Source organism: Gadus macrocephalus, chromosome 16 (assembly GCF_031168955.1).
Source record: "Gadus macrocephalus chromosome 16, ASM3116895v1".
Lineage (NCBI taxonomy): Eukaryota > Metazoa > Chordata > Actinopteri > Gadiformes > Gadidae > Gadus > Gadus macrocephalus.
In genome coordinates, this window is record NC_082397.1 from 7635205 (window position 1) to 7650600 (window position 15396).

Here is a 15396-nt window from a genome sequence, read left to right on the forward strand (position 1 = left end):
GATATTTCCTCAAAATAAATGTAAACTGTAGTCTATTCGTTATTGTAGTCACACTAGTAGCTATTTCTATAGAGCTGCTATCGTTTCCTTATCCACATCTCTCATCAATCAACCCTGGAATCTTCTTTTGCTGTCGATGGTCTTGTCCTCAAATAAACCCAGCTTTCCTCCGACCCAAACCCCGATTTGCCTGCTGAGAGCTCCACCTCCTCCTCCTCCTCCTCCCATGTGCCAGGCTCCCTCCGTGCATGAAGTAGCCCAGTAGTTTGTTGTAAAACATCTCCAGTGCATCACCATCCAGACGGACGCCGTAGTGGGGATAAGGGAGCACACCGTAACCTCCCGAGGGAACCGAGGACCGGAGAAAGAGCCCAGGCATCGCCGAGGGAGAACCTTTTTTCCAGGTACTGTTGTGCGTAATTAAAGCTCATAATGAGGCAGTCTCCGTGTTGTCTAGAGTGGCCTCACGCTACTGCGGTGGGCACACATCTTTCTTTTTCGGCCAACACCATCTAGGCGTTACATGTGTTTAGTTAAATATGATTAAGTGGAACATTTAAATATAAATAGTCCCCTTCTGGGCGCATTTTGTGTAATCATGTTTGCGACTTTCCCTGGCCCGTATCAATTGTCAAAGGGTGGACTATTTTAAGACACTCAAACGAAAGTCAAAGCTTATTTGGGGTTCCTTTCATGGGAGATGTAAAAGCTTAAGAAAAAGTGCTTATATTTTCCAAAGAAAACATGTTGTCTAGGCGAGGCATGATTACCGAATAGTTTCTGCTGAATGGGGCTGGCGAAGACGGCCGGACACAACAGTGTCGATCCGCAGTGTCTCATTTTCAGCGGATAGATGCCTCCGCATTAAACCACACCCCTGGCGGGCTGGGACCCCATGATAGGGACTCGATCAACGGGCTGATTTAGGAAGCTCCGTGACTTTGTGCGTCTATTGAGAGCACGTGCTGTTTGTTTGGATTCAAACTGCCCCATTATACCCTTTATACCCCATTATACCCTAACTTTCTGAGCACTTTTGCCCTTCGTTTTGGCAGTTCGTTTTAATGAAATACTATAGAAATTAGCTAAGGATATAGGTAGCGTGAATGAGTAGTGAGGTTCGGTATAGAAACAGGTTTTGCGTTGAGAGACTTGAGACTTGAGACATGTAGGCTTAGACAGTCTTCCCTCCCCAACCCATACGACAGAAGGGTAAACATACTTCAGTTACCAACAGGATACCGATTGGGAAAGTGTGTGTGTGTGTGTGTGTGTGTGTGTGTGTGTGTGTGTGTGTGTGTGTGTGTGTGTGTGTGTGTGTGTGTGTGTGTGTGTGTGTGTGTGACACTCTACCGAGACCTCTCCTTCTCCTCAGGGTTTAAATCATAGCCCATTCATTATACTGCAACATAATGTAATCGTAATGCAACCATAGTGTTGTATAGTGTTGTAACCATAGCATTTTATACAACAAACTAAGGATAATAACATATTGGTCAAAGTGTTTGAATAGACTTGCGAAGTGTATTTTCTGTCGTCGAAGCTGCTGGAATACCTCACTCTAATTTATCAAGATGGAATGTAGTTAAGTGACTCAAAAGTATTTTTTAAATAACCAGATTCAGAACTTCCTGCTGCCGTTTGAGCAAAACAAAGGCCACTTTGGTTGGTGACAAAAAAAAAGAGACAGGACACACACACACACACACACACACACACACACACACACACACACACACACACACACACACACACACACACACACACACACACACACACACACACACACACACACACACACACACAGGACACAAACTGTCCTGTTAAGTACTGTCTGTCTCGTATTAATTGTACTGTGTCAGAAACATTTTGCGTGTTCGTGTTGCGGTTGATCCGCCAGTAAGACATGTTGGTTTCTGTTTTGTCATGTGACCTGCTGACTTCCTCCTTTTATTCTTCTGACTCACTGTGTGTGTGTGTGTGTGTGTGTGTGTGTGTGTGTGTGTGTGTGTGTGTGTGTGTGTGTGTGTGTGTGTGTGAGTGAGATATGCAGCTGTTGAGCCTCATATAACAGGATGTTAAGCAGGTACACACACACACACACACACACACACACACACACACACACACACACACACACACACACACACACACACAGTTAATAACATGCATAAGGTTCGATGGATGCCAACTTCCCACACACTTGTTGAGGAAGTGTAACATATCTTTCTTCCAGTATCAGGACAGAGGAGGGGACTGTATCCCAGGGCCTGGCTGTCATGCTGATCATGTGACCTATAACACAGACACCCCACCAGAGAGACCGTTCTCCCAATGCACTGCCTGTACCCCGAAAACCCAACCAAATGGGTGGATAGACTGTAGAAATATATGGAGGCAGCTTCTGTGACGTCACACATTTGTGTTCACACGACGATGTTGTGAGGTCTTAGATTTCTTATTTTAGTTTGCTTGGATCTTTGATTTCATGCTATTGCTTGAGATGTAACCTGAAGCTGATGCAATCCATATTTGGCACATTAAGGGCGGGAATTTAATGACCGCTCCATTGCCACCGAATACTTCAGAAGAATAAAAACATTGCCCTGCATAACGAAAATTAAATCACAATTTTCCTATTGACTTAAAAAGGCAGGTGTCTGGTCTTTTTGCATCCGACCACTGAAACTCAACTCTGCTCTCTGCCTCTCTGCCTGCTGGTTCCTCTGTGTTTTCACAGAGGAACTGGTGTGTGTGTGTGTGTGTGTGTGGTGCAGGGAGCCAGTGGGCAGGGATGAGAGGGTCAGCTGATGTAGGGCACCTGTACAGGTGAGGCTTGGAGGCTTTATAAGCTGGAGCACATCAGCCTGCCAGTCTCTCTCTCTGTGCCCTAACAAAGACACAGGTTGGTTTTGTTCCTCTTGGTTCTGTGGCTGATGTTTAAGGACATTTTGGCCTGGTTTTAAGTTACGCCACACACACCACGGACACACCTCAGCTTTCATTCTTACATTTCTTTATTTTGGATGTATCAATACGACATAACCCTTTTAATCATGTGTGGACTCGTCTTTGTGTGGATCTCAGAGCCTGTTTGCTACAATACACAGTTAAAATAAAACGCATCACTCGCTCAACTCACTCCCTCGCTCGCTCGCTCGCTCGCTCATTCACGATCTCTGTCTCGAGAGCCCGTTGCCCCCACTCCCAGCCGCCGCCTCGCTCCATCACCAGCTCCCTAATGGGATCACTCCGCCGCTCCCTCATCTTTAAGTGTGTGTGTAACCGGGCGCTGTGGTTTCCAGGGCGATGGTGGTCCCGTACGAGGGCCAGTCCTTCTCCACGCTGAGGAGCCAGTGTCGGGAGGGGGGCCGTCTGTTTGAGGACCCGCTGTTCCCCGCCGCCGACCGCTCCCTCTTCTACGAGGACAACAGCATCGGCCGAGTGACATGGAAAAGACCCAAGGTGAGAGAGAGAGAGAGAGAGAGAGAGAGGGGGGGAGGGAGGGGGAGAGAGAGAGAGAGAGAGAGAGAGAGAGAGAGAGGGGGAGAGAGAGAGGGAGAGGGAGAGAGAGGGAGGGTGGGAGAGAGAGAGAGAGAGAGAAATGTTGCATTTGTGTGTTTGTATAACCTTTGGGCTGAGGTCTGTTTGGATAGGAGCAAAAAAGCAAATCGTGTGTTTGCAGTCGGTACGTTTCCCTGTCTGAGAGGAAAAGTGCGTTCTGCTGCAGTGGGCTGACCAGCCAAGCCAGACTGTTCAACATTGAGTGGGTCAGTGGGAGGCTGCTGAAGAGATGCTGACTCTGATGTGGTTTAGTCTCAAAGGGAAGGGTGTGCAACTCTGGAGCGGAACCAACTCTGCCTGAAACACTTAGTCATTGGAAACGATGCTGTCATTTTACTTTCAGTTAAAATGCATCGATACATTTCCCCTTTATAGTTGAGCATTTTCAAACTTGTATAAAAACGATTCACTCAAGTCAAACAATCCCATTGCAGCTAGCATTAGCTGTTGCACACGTCGCTCTACCTGACATGGAACAGGTGTAAATAAAGGTTCAGAAAATGAGTTATTTGAACGTAAATCAGGACCACCTCCCTGATTTCACCCACCCAGGGTGGAGGGGGGGGAGACCGTTATAATACATGGGACGGAAACAGAGTCTGTGGAGTGGGGGAGATGGGTTCTGTGTTCTCAGGGACAGGAAGCGGTTGGGTGGCACCCACACTTCAGCTACATCATGTTCCACCGCAGAGTGGTGCATGCTGGGTCATTTTGTAGTGGGTTTGATTTGTGTATCAGTGTGTACTCGGGCGTCGCTGGATGCCTCCGCCTCGGTATGGGTTAGACGAGGTGTGTTTGTTTGACTTCCAAAGCCCTCGTGCTGAAGTGAGGCAAACTGCATCCTGACTACAGCTGGGTGAAATGTCAATGTTTGATACGGGATTTATTGATATCTCACTGGCTCTGTGAGGCCAAGTCAGTACACTCCCTGTCTTAACCTTAAATCAAATAAAAGTACAGTGCAGTACAAACAGTAGTCCTGGAGGTAGTTGGTCCAGCTACCTTTCTGTGTTTCGATTATTGGTGTCAAGTCAATTTTTATTTCTATAGCGCATTTACACACGGCTGAGCCGCACCAAAGTGCTTCACAAGAAAGTGCTTAACCCTCCTATCATGATAGGGGACAATTTGACCCGATTCAATATTAAGATTCTCTAAAAACAAACATACTTTATTCAGCTAGATTTCTTACTTTTCCTAACTCTATGGGGTAAACATGGAAAACAAAAAGAACACATGTCCTGTACACATTTTGTACACATCGGTGTTGTTGGGGTTATTTTGACCCCCAGCAGTATTTTTCTATAAAACCATCCAACACAAAAAAAATCTTGTTTTTTTTGTGTTGGATGATAATTGATCTCGTTACAACGCTGATAATACTCGCAGCATGGGGGGTGGGGCAAACATACAACCGCGAGAACTCTGATAATTCTTGCAGTATGTGGGACGGGGCAAACAAAGTTGCCCCGAGAACTTTGATAATTCAGGCAACATTTCTCTTTGCATTTGTGCCTCAACTAAACATGTTGAAAATGACCCCCAGACAGGAAAATATCTGTGTGGCCGCTGGGCTTTCAGGGTGTGCTCCTGATGAGAACGAAGCCAGTGAGATAAGACATTCTGACCATCCTGTTGTTTCTCAAACACAATTATACCCCCTTGTCATATCTCAACCACCAAGAACTGACATTACTTGACATGACATGCTGATCCCCAGTTACAAGACAGGGTAGACTGACTGCAGCTAATGTCATCTAAATGGTTAGACGCCCCAGATATGCTAGCACCAGTCATATACAAGACAATCTGCATTTGAACTATATTATATCTTACTATGTATAAATACATTACTATATTTGAATATCAACATAAAGCCCGGAAAACACCAATACATAATTTGTTTTTCATTTTAGGTCTAAGAATGAGATAGTACAGTGATTTGCATATTTTGCAAAAAAGTCATATACAATCAATACTTGATGTATAAGGGAAGTTATGGAAGTAAATCTGTGCCATCGGATTTTGTAAATAAAAAGCCTTTGAATTCTAAGCACTGAATGTTTATTCATTGAAATAACGTATCTGGATTTTTTGCCTCTGAATATAAATCTTTTTAACCTTTGTTTTTCAATATAAAATATTCAAAATAAATTATGTTTGAATGATGTGATGTGTGAAATGAATAAATGAATGAGAAAAGCAACGGTGGTGGACCTTACTAAACGCCCTATCCATTGTATCGGTCTGTAAAATGCTGATCAATGCTGAATTTTTTAACATTGAAAAATAAAGCTGAAAATGATTTATTGAACATTTTAAGAGTTCAATTCAGAGGCAAAAAAAATCCAGATACGTTAATTCAGTGCATAAATATTCATTGAATTCAATGGCTTTTTATCTTCAAAATCCTTAAGAAAGAAAAAAAAAGTACTGCCATCGGCAGTCATGTATCATTTACTGGGCTATGAAGATGGTCAGTAGGAAGGCCTAAAGTAGTATCTAAGTTGTACATTTATTTGAACATAATAGGAGGGTTGACGCAATAAACAAAGAAATGGGGCAAAAATAAAAAATATAAAAAACATCTCGGTGTGCAAGACGTTTTCATGAGTCACTTTATCCGCCTCCATATTCAAAGCAGACGTTCAGAAACAATTGAATAACAACCAAAAAGCAAAAAGAAATATAATAATATTTTCTAATAATTATAAATAAATGCATTTAGGAACTGAGGACATAGTGGCCACTCCAGTGAGGGAGACTGTCGCACAGTGATTCCACGTCACTACTCAAAGTGAAACTTTGAAAGGGAAAGCAAAAGCGAGCCAACGAGAGAACGCCAAGACTCGCATACGGGTCGGATCAGTCGTTTTGTATCACTCTGTTGCTACAATGGCGGACATAACACCCCTAGTGAACGATCTGTCCTGTTCGGTTTGCCATTACATCTTTAACGACCCTGTTATCCTATCGTGTAGTCACCGTTTCTGCAAAGGCTGTCTGCAGAGTTGGTGGATGCAAAGCCAGGAACACCTGTGTCCACTTTGCAAGAGGAGATCTTCAAAGACCGAACCACCCAGGAATATTGCTCTGAAGAACCTTTCGGAAGCCTTCCAGCGGGGGAACGCGGATCTATGCCCTCTGCACGGTGAGAAACTCGAGCTCTTCTGTCTCGATGACCTGGAGACGGCGTGTCTCATCTGTCGAGATTCTGAAAAACACGCCAACCACAGATTCCTTCCTGTGGATGAAGCTGCCCCGAGCCACAGAAAAGAAATTCAGGAATTATTCAAATCCCAGAAGGTGAAGTTAAACGACTTTGTTGAGACCAAGAGAAAGTGTGATCAAATAGCAGCACACATTAAAGTCCAGACCGCGCACACCGAGAGACAGATTCAAAAGGAGTTTGAGAAGCTTCACCAGTTTCTCCAAGATGAAGAGAAGTTCAGGATCACAGCGCTGAGAGACGAAGAGCAGATGAAAGGTCAGAAGATAAAGAAGAAGATTGAGGAACTGTCGATGCAGATAGAAACCATTTCACAAACCGTCACAGAGACGGAGCAGCAGCTGGGGGCTGGAGACGTTTCCTTCCTGAAGAAGGCTACAGCAGAGAAAGCAGGCCAGCCCCGACCCTCGCCGGCTCTACCCGAGGGGGCGCTGCTGGACGTGGCCAAACACCTGGGCAACCTGGCCTACGCAGTCCTGAAGAAGCTGGAGGACAACGTCTCCTACTTTCCTGTGATCTTGGACCCCAACACCGCTGCCCCCGATCTCCACTTGTCTGATGATCTGACCAGCGTGAGATGTGGAGCGAGACAACAGCTCCCTGAGAACCCAGAGAGGCTGGTGTATGGCGTGCTGGGATCTAGGTCACTTGAATCAGGGACCTGCACCTGGGAGGTAGAGGTGGGAGACAGCGCCCACTGGGAGCTTGGTGTTAGCAATGGTATCTACAGAAAATCTGGTATAGAAACGATTTCATTGAATAGTTTTTTGTTCAATCTCTTTGGTCCTGATTGTTTTAAAATAGTGTTTCATAAAGGTAGATACAGATCACAAAAAGGTACACAATCGGTTGATCTCCCAGCGATGCAGAAGTTACAGAGGATCAGAATGACGTGGGATCCGACCACTCATGAAATGTCCTTCAGTGATTTTAAAACCAACCATAAAATGCGGGGGCAACTATCATTGTCTCTACTATTACCATTTTTCCATTCCACTGATGCAGTTCCTTTGAGTATTTGCCCAGGGAAGAACCTGCCTGGGAGTTAGGAACGATGTGAGTGTACCTGTAGAAGCTGTTTATTTCTGTGTTGTTAACATATTCTGTATTGTCCTTGTTGATCTGTAAGCGATGGAAAACAGATTTTCTTTTTGAATATTGAAAATAATATTATTTAGACATACATGTTTTCTTGGCCACATGCTCAAAGACGAATGTTGTATGGTTTCGTCAGATCATGTTATTGAACAGGTTTATGTGACGTGTAAATGTATTAAGTTTGACTTGGTAAAATGTTGTGTAAATGTATTAGAAATTAGAAAAAGTGTTGTCTAAATGTGTGACATAGTCATAGTATTATTATTAGTCATTAAATTGAACAGGGTGATAGCTGGGAGAGCTTCAGAGGTAATTAGCCAGATTGTCATTTTGATTTTAAGAATAAAAAAAATAAAGAAGAAAATAATATAGTTTTTTGTGGTGGTTTTGCCTATTGCTTAACATCTTGTGAGTCATCACTTGTCAATCACCACCACAACGGATCAGTTGGCGACACAAAGGTGTGTTAGCAGCATAACAATGGAATGTCAGCAACACAAAGAAGAGACGCATTCGACGCAACAATCATAGCGCTGCACCGTCCCAGCAGGCAGTTTGGGTGGTGAGGTATACTCACGGAGGACCTTTGGGTTCTCTTAAGGGTTGTAGTTAATTAATAAAACAGTAATCATTTACAATTGATCTAGTGAGTCTATTAAATGTTAGCAATAATGGAAAAATGCTCATTACAAGTCACCAGAGTGCAAGGTGAAGTCTTAAATATTCTTGATTTTGTTGATATTCTAATCAATGAACCAAATTACAGAAGCGTCAAGCAGCAACTGTATTTATAATTCACAAATTACTTTTCATCTGTCAAAATCAGATTTCATTAATCTCCTGTTGATTGACTCATCAATGAATGATCGTTGCAGCCCAATGCTCCACTGTCGAGGAGCCATCCAGTTCAGTCGGCTTTCAGCTCATGTACGTGAAACAGAACCTGGTGGTTGTACTTTATCTGAAGAGTAACCTTGTTAGAATGCCCTGCCTGGCCTCCAGTGGAGCACCAGATGCTAGTAAGGTGCGGCTGGTGTGCGATGAGTGTTTGGTCTCCTAGCGCACCCACAAAAAGCTTCACTAGGCCCAGGGCTCAAGGCCGAGGTCACTAATGGGTGATAAGCATGAAACATTAATGATCTACACACTCTTCTGAGATAAGACCTAGGAAAGGCCATTCTTCAATCCATCAGTAGTATCAACCGGCTGACAGACTGAAGACAATAACTCGTTCTGTTTCCGAGGAGCCGTCAATCCTGACTAAGTAAAGCTTTGGCTTTAAACAAATATCCACTGAAACTAACTGGACATGTTTTAAATGCTCTCTGCAGTATGTTCTCTGCCAGACCCAGTTCACCGTCATAAGGACCGGCCCAGATGATTTGTGAACACGCTACGCTAAGATTAGGCTACATTTACATGTTGTTATGCCGAACTAAAAATACAGTACGCCTTCCGTAGCTGCCGTGCTTAGTCATCTTCTAGGGTGTGTGTTTGTGTTTGGTTTAAGTCACTCCTCTCATTTGGCAGTCTTCCAGTGGGAGCTTGAATCCATATGCTCTGTGGTCGGGGCCTCCCAGAGTCCCGGAGATTAGCTTGTCATTTAAAAGAGGGCAGTGGCTCCTGGAACAAGAGGTGCTTTTGATCGCAGGCCTTACAAGTCGAACAAGGTTTTCATCAACCTAAGACCCCAGCTGTGCGAAATTACAACCTGGACAGTTAAAGATAAACTGAAACTAACATTTACATTTAGTCGTTCCCAGCTTCTATCCAAAGTGTTCTACAAATGAGGCTCAGAAGAAGCCTTTAACTACAGTTAAAGTTAGGAGTAGCTGAACAAAGTAGCTTACGGATCAACCAATCAGAGATCATACATTTAAACAACTTATAAGTTCAACGTAGTAGCTCAACATCTTTCATCACCCATTTTGCCCCGTAGGGTTTTCCCATCCATGGTTCCCATGGTAGTTTTGACCTGGTAACCGGAGAGGTCTACTCCACCCAGAGCACCTTGCTGGCAGTGGGGCGGTTATCTGGTGGCTATTGAAAAAAATAACCATACCTACAGTAGTCCTAGACCAGGATGTGCTTTAGAAAGACAGAGGTCACACACACACACACACACACACACACACACACACACACACACACACACACACACACACACACACACACACACACACACACACACACACACACACACACACACACACACACTATCACACACCATCTCTGCCCATCTCTGGGTGTGTGGAGTGTTGTGATTGAAAGCCACTGTCTTTGACTTGCTGTTATTTAAACTTTAGTGTAAAGCGCTTCATTGCCAAATAAATGACTTACTATGTATGACAACACTATTAGTTGTCATGTCATATAACTAGCAGTTCCATGAACATTAACATCTCAACGGAGCGATTTGTTTGTTGTTTGTGTCCTTGAGTCGAGATGTCCTGCCAGTGTTTACTGTGATCGAGAGCCAACTCATTACTACAATAACATGTGTGTGTGTGTGTGTGTGTGTGTGTGTGTGTGTGTGTGTGTGTGTGTGTGTGTGTATGGTTGTGTGCGTGTGTGCATCCGCTCAGAGTGTTATGGCACCCCCTGGTGTTGGCAGATCTGTAAGAGAGTCTGATTTCTTTATTTGTTCCGCTCAGAGTGTTATGGCACCCCCTGGTGTTGGCAGATCTGTAAGAGAGTCTGATTTCTTTATTTGTTTCCATCCTCCCTCCCTCCCTCCCTCCCTCCCTCCCTCCCTCCCTCCCCCAGGAGCTATGCAGTGACCCCCATCTCTTCGTGGATGGACTCAGTGCCCACGACCTGCACCAGGGCCAGCTGGGCAACTGCTGGTTCGTGGCGGCCTGCTCCAGCCTGGCGTCCAGGGAGGCGCTGTGGCAGAAGGTGAGAGAGAGAGAGAGAGTCTAAACAAAGATATACAAATCAACATAAATACAACAGTATAACAACAGTATATACAGCTTATAAAATAACAGTTTCACACTTCTGCTGTATTCCAATACAAATTCAGATACAATTGTAGGTGAATGGAGATGCGTGTCATAATGTTAGCAGCTGTAGCTGGTATTAAGAAGGTCTCAAAACATTAGCACAAGCTCAAATGAAGGAATAATAAGCCAAAAAAGGAAGATATTAGCACGGTTACTTTGAGTCCGTGGCTAAAAGTGGGACAGCTTTCTGTTGTGTGTATTTCAAACCCCTTTTCTTTCAAAATCTCTTCTTGACCAGAGGTATCTCGTCTATCAGACAGAAATGGTTTGTTGAACACATCTGTCCTCCATTACTGAAATTGCAGAGGGAGGAGTCGGGAGAGAAGGAAAGAGGGAGAGGGAGGTAAAAGGACAGTGAGAGAACAGCCTCATTGGGGCGGGACTCAGGGACTAGCTAACCAGGGGGACTAGCTAACCAGGGGACTAGCTACCAGGGGACCAGTGACAAGGGCCAGTGTGTTTTGCTGACTTACCCCCTCATCAGAACAAACAGATGTGTTGCTGGGGCCAGTGCACTCTGATGACATCACACCAGGGAAGTACCAGAGCGCCCCTAGTGGCAACAGCCCCTAGTGACATCCGACCTCTCTGCTGACATCAACGGGTCGCGTTCACGCAGTTAGCATGACTGAGGAAGCGTTAGAATAAGTGGGTTACGTGTTCGGAGATGTATTTCCCATATTACTTCCGATATTTCTGAAACTAGTCCTTGATCCGCACCCTCCCTTCTCTCTCTCTCCTCTCTCTCTCTCTCTCTCTCTCTCTCTCTCTCTCTCTCTCTCTCTCTCTCCTCTCTCTCTCTCTCTCTCTCTCTCTCTCTCTCTCTCTCCTCTTTTCCCTCTATATTTATCTTTCCTCCCTTGTTCCTGTCTACTGTCACTAGCAGACACAACAAGAGAGCAGGCACAGGCGCATGGACGCACGCACACACGAGTCACTCTATTGATCAATGTTTGAGGGGATTCATTGATCCATTCTGCTCTTCTTTTTCGTGTTGTACACAATTGCACATACTAAAGATTTAATTGAACCACACAAACAAAAAAAGGCTGTAAAAAAGCCAAGATCATAATTTTATTAAGATTTGGTATAAAAAGGCTTATTATTAACAGATTGACGTACTTTAGATTTTGTTATCACTTCCTTATTATTTAAAGTGTTTCAATGGTAACTCATTTTCGAATTCTATTAAAAATGTAATTTTTCTCTCAAAGTTTCAATTCAAATGTACAACATTTCGAGAATGAATTCGGTTTTTGCATGCGTTGAACCGTTTAAACATCTGCTTTTCAAAAACAAATGAGGCAAACAGGAGCTTGTTCTATGTCGCTTAACGTTAGCAGGCCGCCAAACGAACTACAACGCTGCAAGCACGCGCCGTCCCTCGTCGCCTTCATACACACGGCCCCCCCCGTCAGGGCAGGAGATGTAATGGTTTCTAATGCATGCAGAACAGAGATCTACGGACGAGCAAAGACGATGAGCAAAGACGTCGAAACAAAGTCCAGAAGAGGATGAAAATCAGAAGTGCTTTTGAAAAGGGGGTGACGGCGAAGCGTCTCAACGGACCCCCCGGACCCCCCGGACGGACAGCTGACGGCCGCTGACCTCAGGAAACCGGTCCCATCAGGGGGGGGTTGGGGGTCCACCGGTTCCCACTACTCGGGCGTGAACTCCAGCGAGCAGCTGACCTTGTCGGGCGTGGCGCCCTCCTTGTAGGCGATCAGGAAGTACATGACCTTGCGCACCTTGGCCATCTCGGCGATGCGCTCGCCGAAACCCTGCATGTCGGCCTCCAGGCACTTGAGCGGCAGGTCCAGCGGGTCGCCGGGTCGTTGCGCCAGAAGGTGCCCACGGGCTCCAGCAGCTGGCGGGTCATGAGGTGCGTGAGGTCGGGGGTCCAGAGCTGGGAGATGCCCGTGACGGTGACGCGCCCGTGGCCGGTGAGCGCCACGTGCCAGCGCGTGAAGGCCAGCTCCTGGACGCGGAAGTCCAGGCGGTAGGCGGCCTCGTGGGGCAGCAGCAGCCGCTCGCCGTCCTGCCGCTTCTGGCCCGTGCGCTGCAGGGCCGCCACGCGCTGGACGCATCAGCTAGAGGGAGGGGGGGGGGGGGGGCGCCAGGGGGAGGGGGGGGGGAGACAGAGGGAGGGGGGGGGGAGACAGAGGGAGGGGAGGGGACGTCAGAGGGAGGGGGGGGGAGACAGAGGGAGGGGAGGGGACATCAGAGGGAGGTGGGGGAGACAGAGGGAGGGGAGGGGACGTCAGAGGGAGGGGGGGGGGAGACAGAGGGAGGGGGGGGGGCGTCAGAGGGAGGGGGGGGGAGGGGGAGGGAAGGGGGAGGGAAAGAGACAGAGGGTGGGAGCAAAAGAGAGTGAGAGAGAGAAAGGCAGAGGAGGAGAAGGGGGAGGGAGGAGGGAGGGAAGGAGGGAGCAAGAGGGTAGGAGGGGGAGAAGTAGGAGGGAGGAGGGAGGGAGAGAGGCAGAGGAGGAGGGGGGCGGGAGTGAGAGACGTAGGGGGAGTAGAAGGGAAGGGAGTAAGAGAGAGAAAGGTAGATGAGGAGAGAAGGAGCGAGAAAGTAAGAGGGAGGGGGAGGACAAGGGAGGAAGGGGTGAGGGAGGTGTTGTGGAAACCAAGGAGAAGGTGGTGAGGAAGAGGTAGGTGGATGGAGAGAGAGAGAGAGAGAGAGAGAGAGAGAGAGAGAGAGAGAGAGAGAGAGAGAGAGAGAGAGAGAGAGAGAGAGAGAGAGAGAGAGAAGAGAGAGAGAGAGAGAGAGAGAGAGAGAGAGAGAGAGAGAGAGGGGAACAGAGCAGCAACCAAGAGATGAGCAGAGGGTGAGGATAGAAATAGGGGGGGAGGCGGGGGGAGAGTGCTGATGAGGGGTCGATGCTGGTTGGCTGGTTTCTGAGCCGTCTACTACCAGCCGACACTGACCAACACGCCACCTCACATTTAATGCAGTCGCGGAGCGTCATATCAAAAACAATATTCATACAAAAAAAACAACATAAAATGGAAAGCGTTGCTATGGCAACGTTCCAATCACAGCCCAAGCCAATGCCAAGGAAAGTTCACTTGTACGCTGGGAGGGAGAATTCAAATATGTGTTTTGCTCATTTTTCAATTATGCGTCTGCTGTATATTAAAAGGCTTAGTCTGACACAACGAATGACAGAGGAGAGGAGACTGGCAGGAGAGAGTGTGGAGTCCTGTTGTACTCAGCGTGTGGTCCCTACCTCGGTCAGAGCGCTGTCCTCTGTGAACGACAGCGTGATGGCCTCGGCACCGGGGGCTTTGTCCAGACCCGAGTCCACGCTGGAGCTCATGTTCCTGGGGAGGGGCCGCGGTCGGCTGGTGCGGACGGAGGGAGGCTGAGAGGAGGGATGGGTAGATGCAGCGATGGATGCTGTCCTGGAGGATAGTTTGTGTGGTTGTCCTTGATCTCTTTTTGCTCTTCTGGGTGATGCCAAGTCAAACCTCTCTCTCTTACTCCCTCGGTCTCGCTCTCCCGCTCTCTCTCTCTCTCTCTCTCTCTCTCTCTCTCTCTCTCTCTCTCTCTCTCTCCTCTCTCTCTCTCTCTCTCTCTCTCTCTCTCTCTCTCTTCTCTCCCTCCCCTTTCTTTTATGCAACCCACCTCCCCTTATCTCGCTCACTCTTCCATGGATGCTCTCTCCCTCTCCCTCTCTAACCCCCCACCTCTCTCTCCTCTCTCTCTCTCTCTCTCTCTCTCCTCTCTCTCTCTCTCGTCTCTCTCTCTCTCCCCAGAGGGCAGGCTGTGGCTCTGGTTGTGTTTATATTGATTGTTGCTGTTCTACATTTTGTGTGTGTGATAATTTTCCCTGTCCTTTTTTTTAATTTATTTTTTACTTTTGCCGAAGTTTGCGATTGTAAAAAAACGTTATTCCTTTTTTTTTTTTTTGGTTTGGTAGTCATAAAATCAATCAAAACAAGGGTATCAACACCATGAATTAAAAAAACAAAATCAAACCAAAACAGGCTTGACGTCTCCTTTTAAGCCACTTATGGCTCCCCTTAGCACACAAGAGGAGACGGGGAGAACAGGCAGCAGAAGCAGACCTTTCTTTGGTGAACGCACGCAGGCACACCCGGCCCTTGATTTGATTTGGTGTGTTTTCCACTTTCTTGTGCCGCTGTGTGTGAGGCGTGACGCAACGCGCGGCACTAGGCAACAGGAAGTGATGACGTACAAGAGGGAACTCTGGGAATTTCCTGAGGGCTTCTGGGAGATCTGCTGGTCATAGTTCAATGGACCCATTCTTATTTATATCAGTCCCCCCTGCTAGTGTGCGTGTGCGCTTGTGCGTGTGTGTGTGCGTGTGTGTGCGTGTGTGTGTGTGTGCAAGTGAGAGAGAGAGAGGCAGTTGTGGGGGATACAGTGGGATTCTCTCTGTAACAGAAAGTACTTGATATTCCACAGGCATGTGTGTTGGTTCTGTTGTGGTTCCACTTGGTCACGATGTTCTCCGGTCTTCAAGGGAATCCT

At 46.7% G+C, this 15396-nt stretch overlaps 3 protein-coding genes across 3 annotated transcripts in view; 2 read left to right on the forward strand and 1 right to left on the reverse strand.

The window, feature by feature from the left end:
- Positions 1 to 209: 209 nt before the first annotated feature.
- The window catches only part of LOC132474485 (calpain-5-like), a 25185-nt gene continuing 9998 nt past the window's right edge, over positions 210 to 15396 (forward strand). Inside the window, exons 1-3 of the mRNA XM_060075230.1 lie at positions 210 to 404; positions 3306 to 3465; positions 10658 to 10789. Coding sequence (XP_059931213.1) covers positions 3310 to 3465; positions 10658 to 10789 — 288 coding nt within the window. The 5' untranslated portion in view covers positions 210 to 404; positions 3306 to 3309. The remainder of the gene's footprint in view (positions 405 to 3305; positions 3466 to 10657; positions 10790 to 15396) is intronic.
- Positions 3606 to 10531, forward strand: LOC132474492 (E3 ubiquitin-protein ligase TRIM35-like). The gene has a single exon (XM_060075247.1). The coding sequence runs from the start codon at positions 6460 to 6462 to the stop codon at positions 7840 to 7842; it is 1383 nt and encodes a 460-aa protein (XP_059931230.1). The 5' UTR covers positions 3606 to 6459; the 3' UTR covers positions 7843 to 10531.
- Positions 12003 to 14450, reverse strand: LOC132474516 (olfactory marker protein-like). Its single transcript, XM_060075277.1, is given in 3 exon segments — positions 12003 to 12728; positions 12731 to 12973; positions 14111 to 14450. Coding segments are annotated over 3 exon segments (525 nt in total). The 5' UTR covers positions 14219 to 14450; the 3' UTR covers positions 12003 to 12554.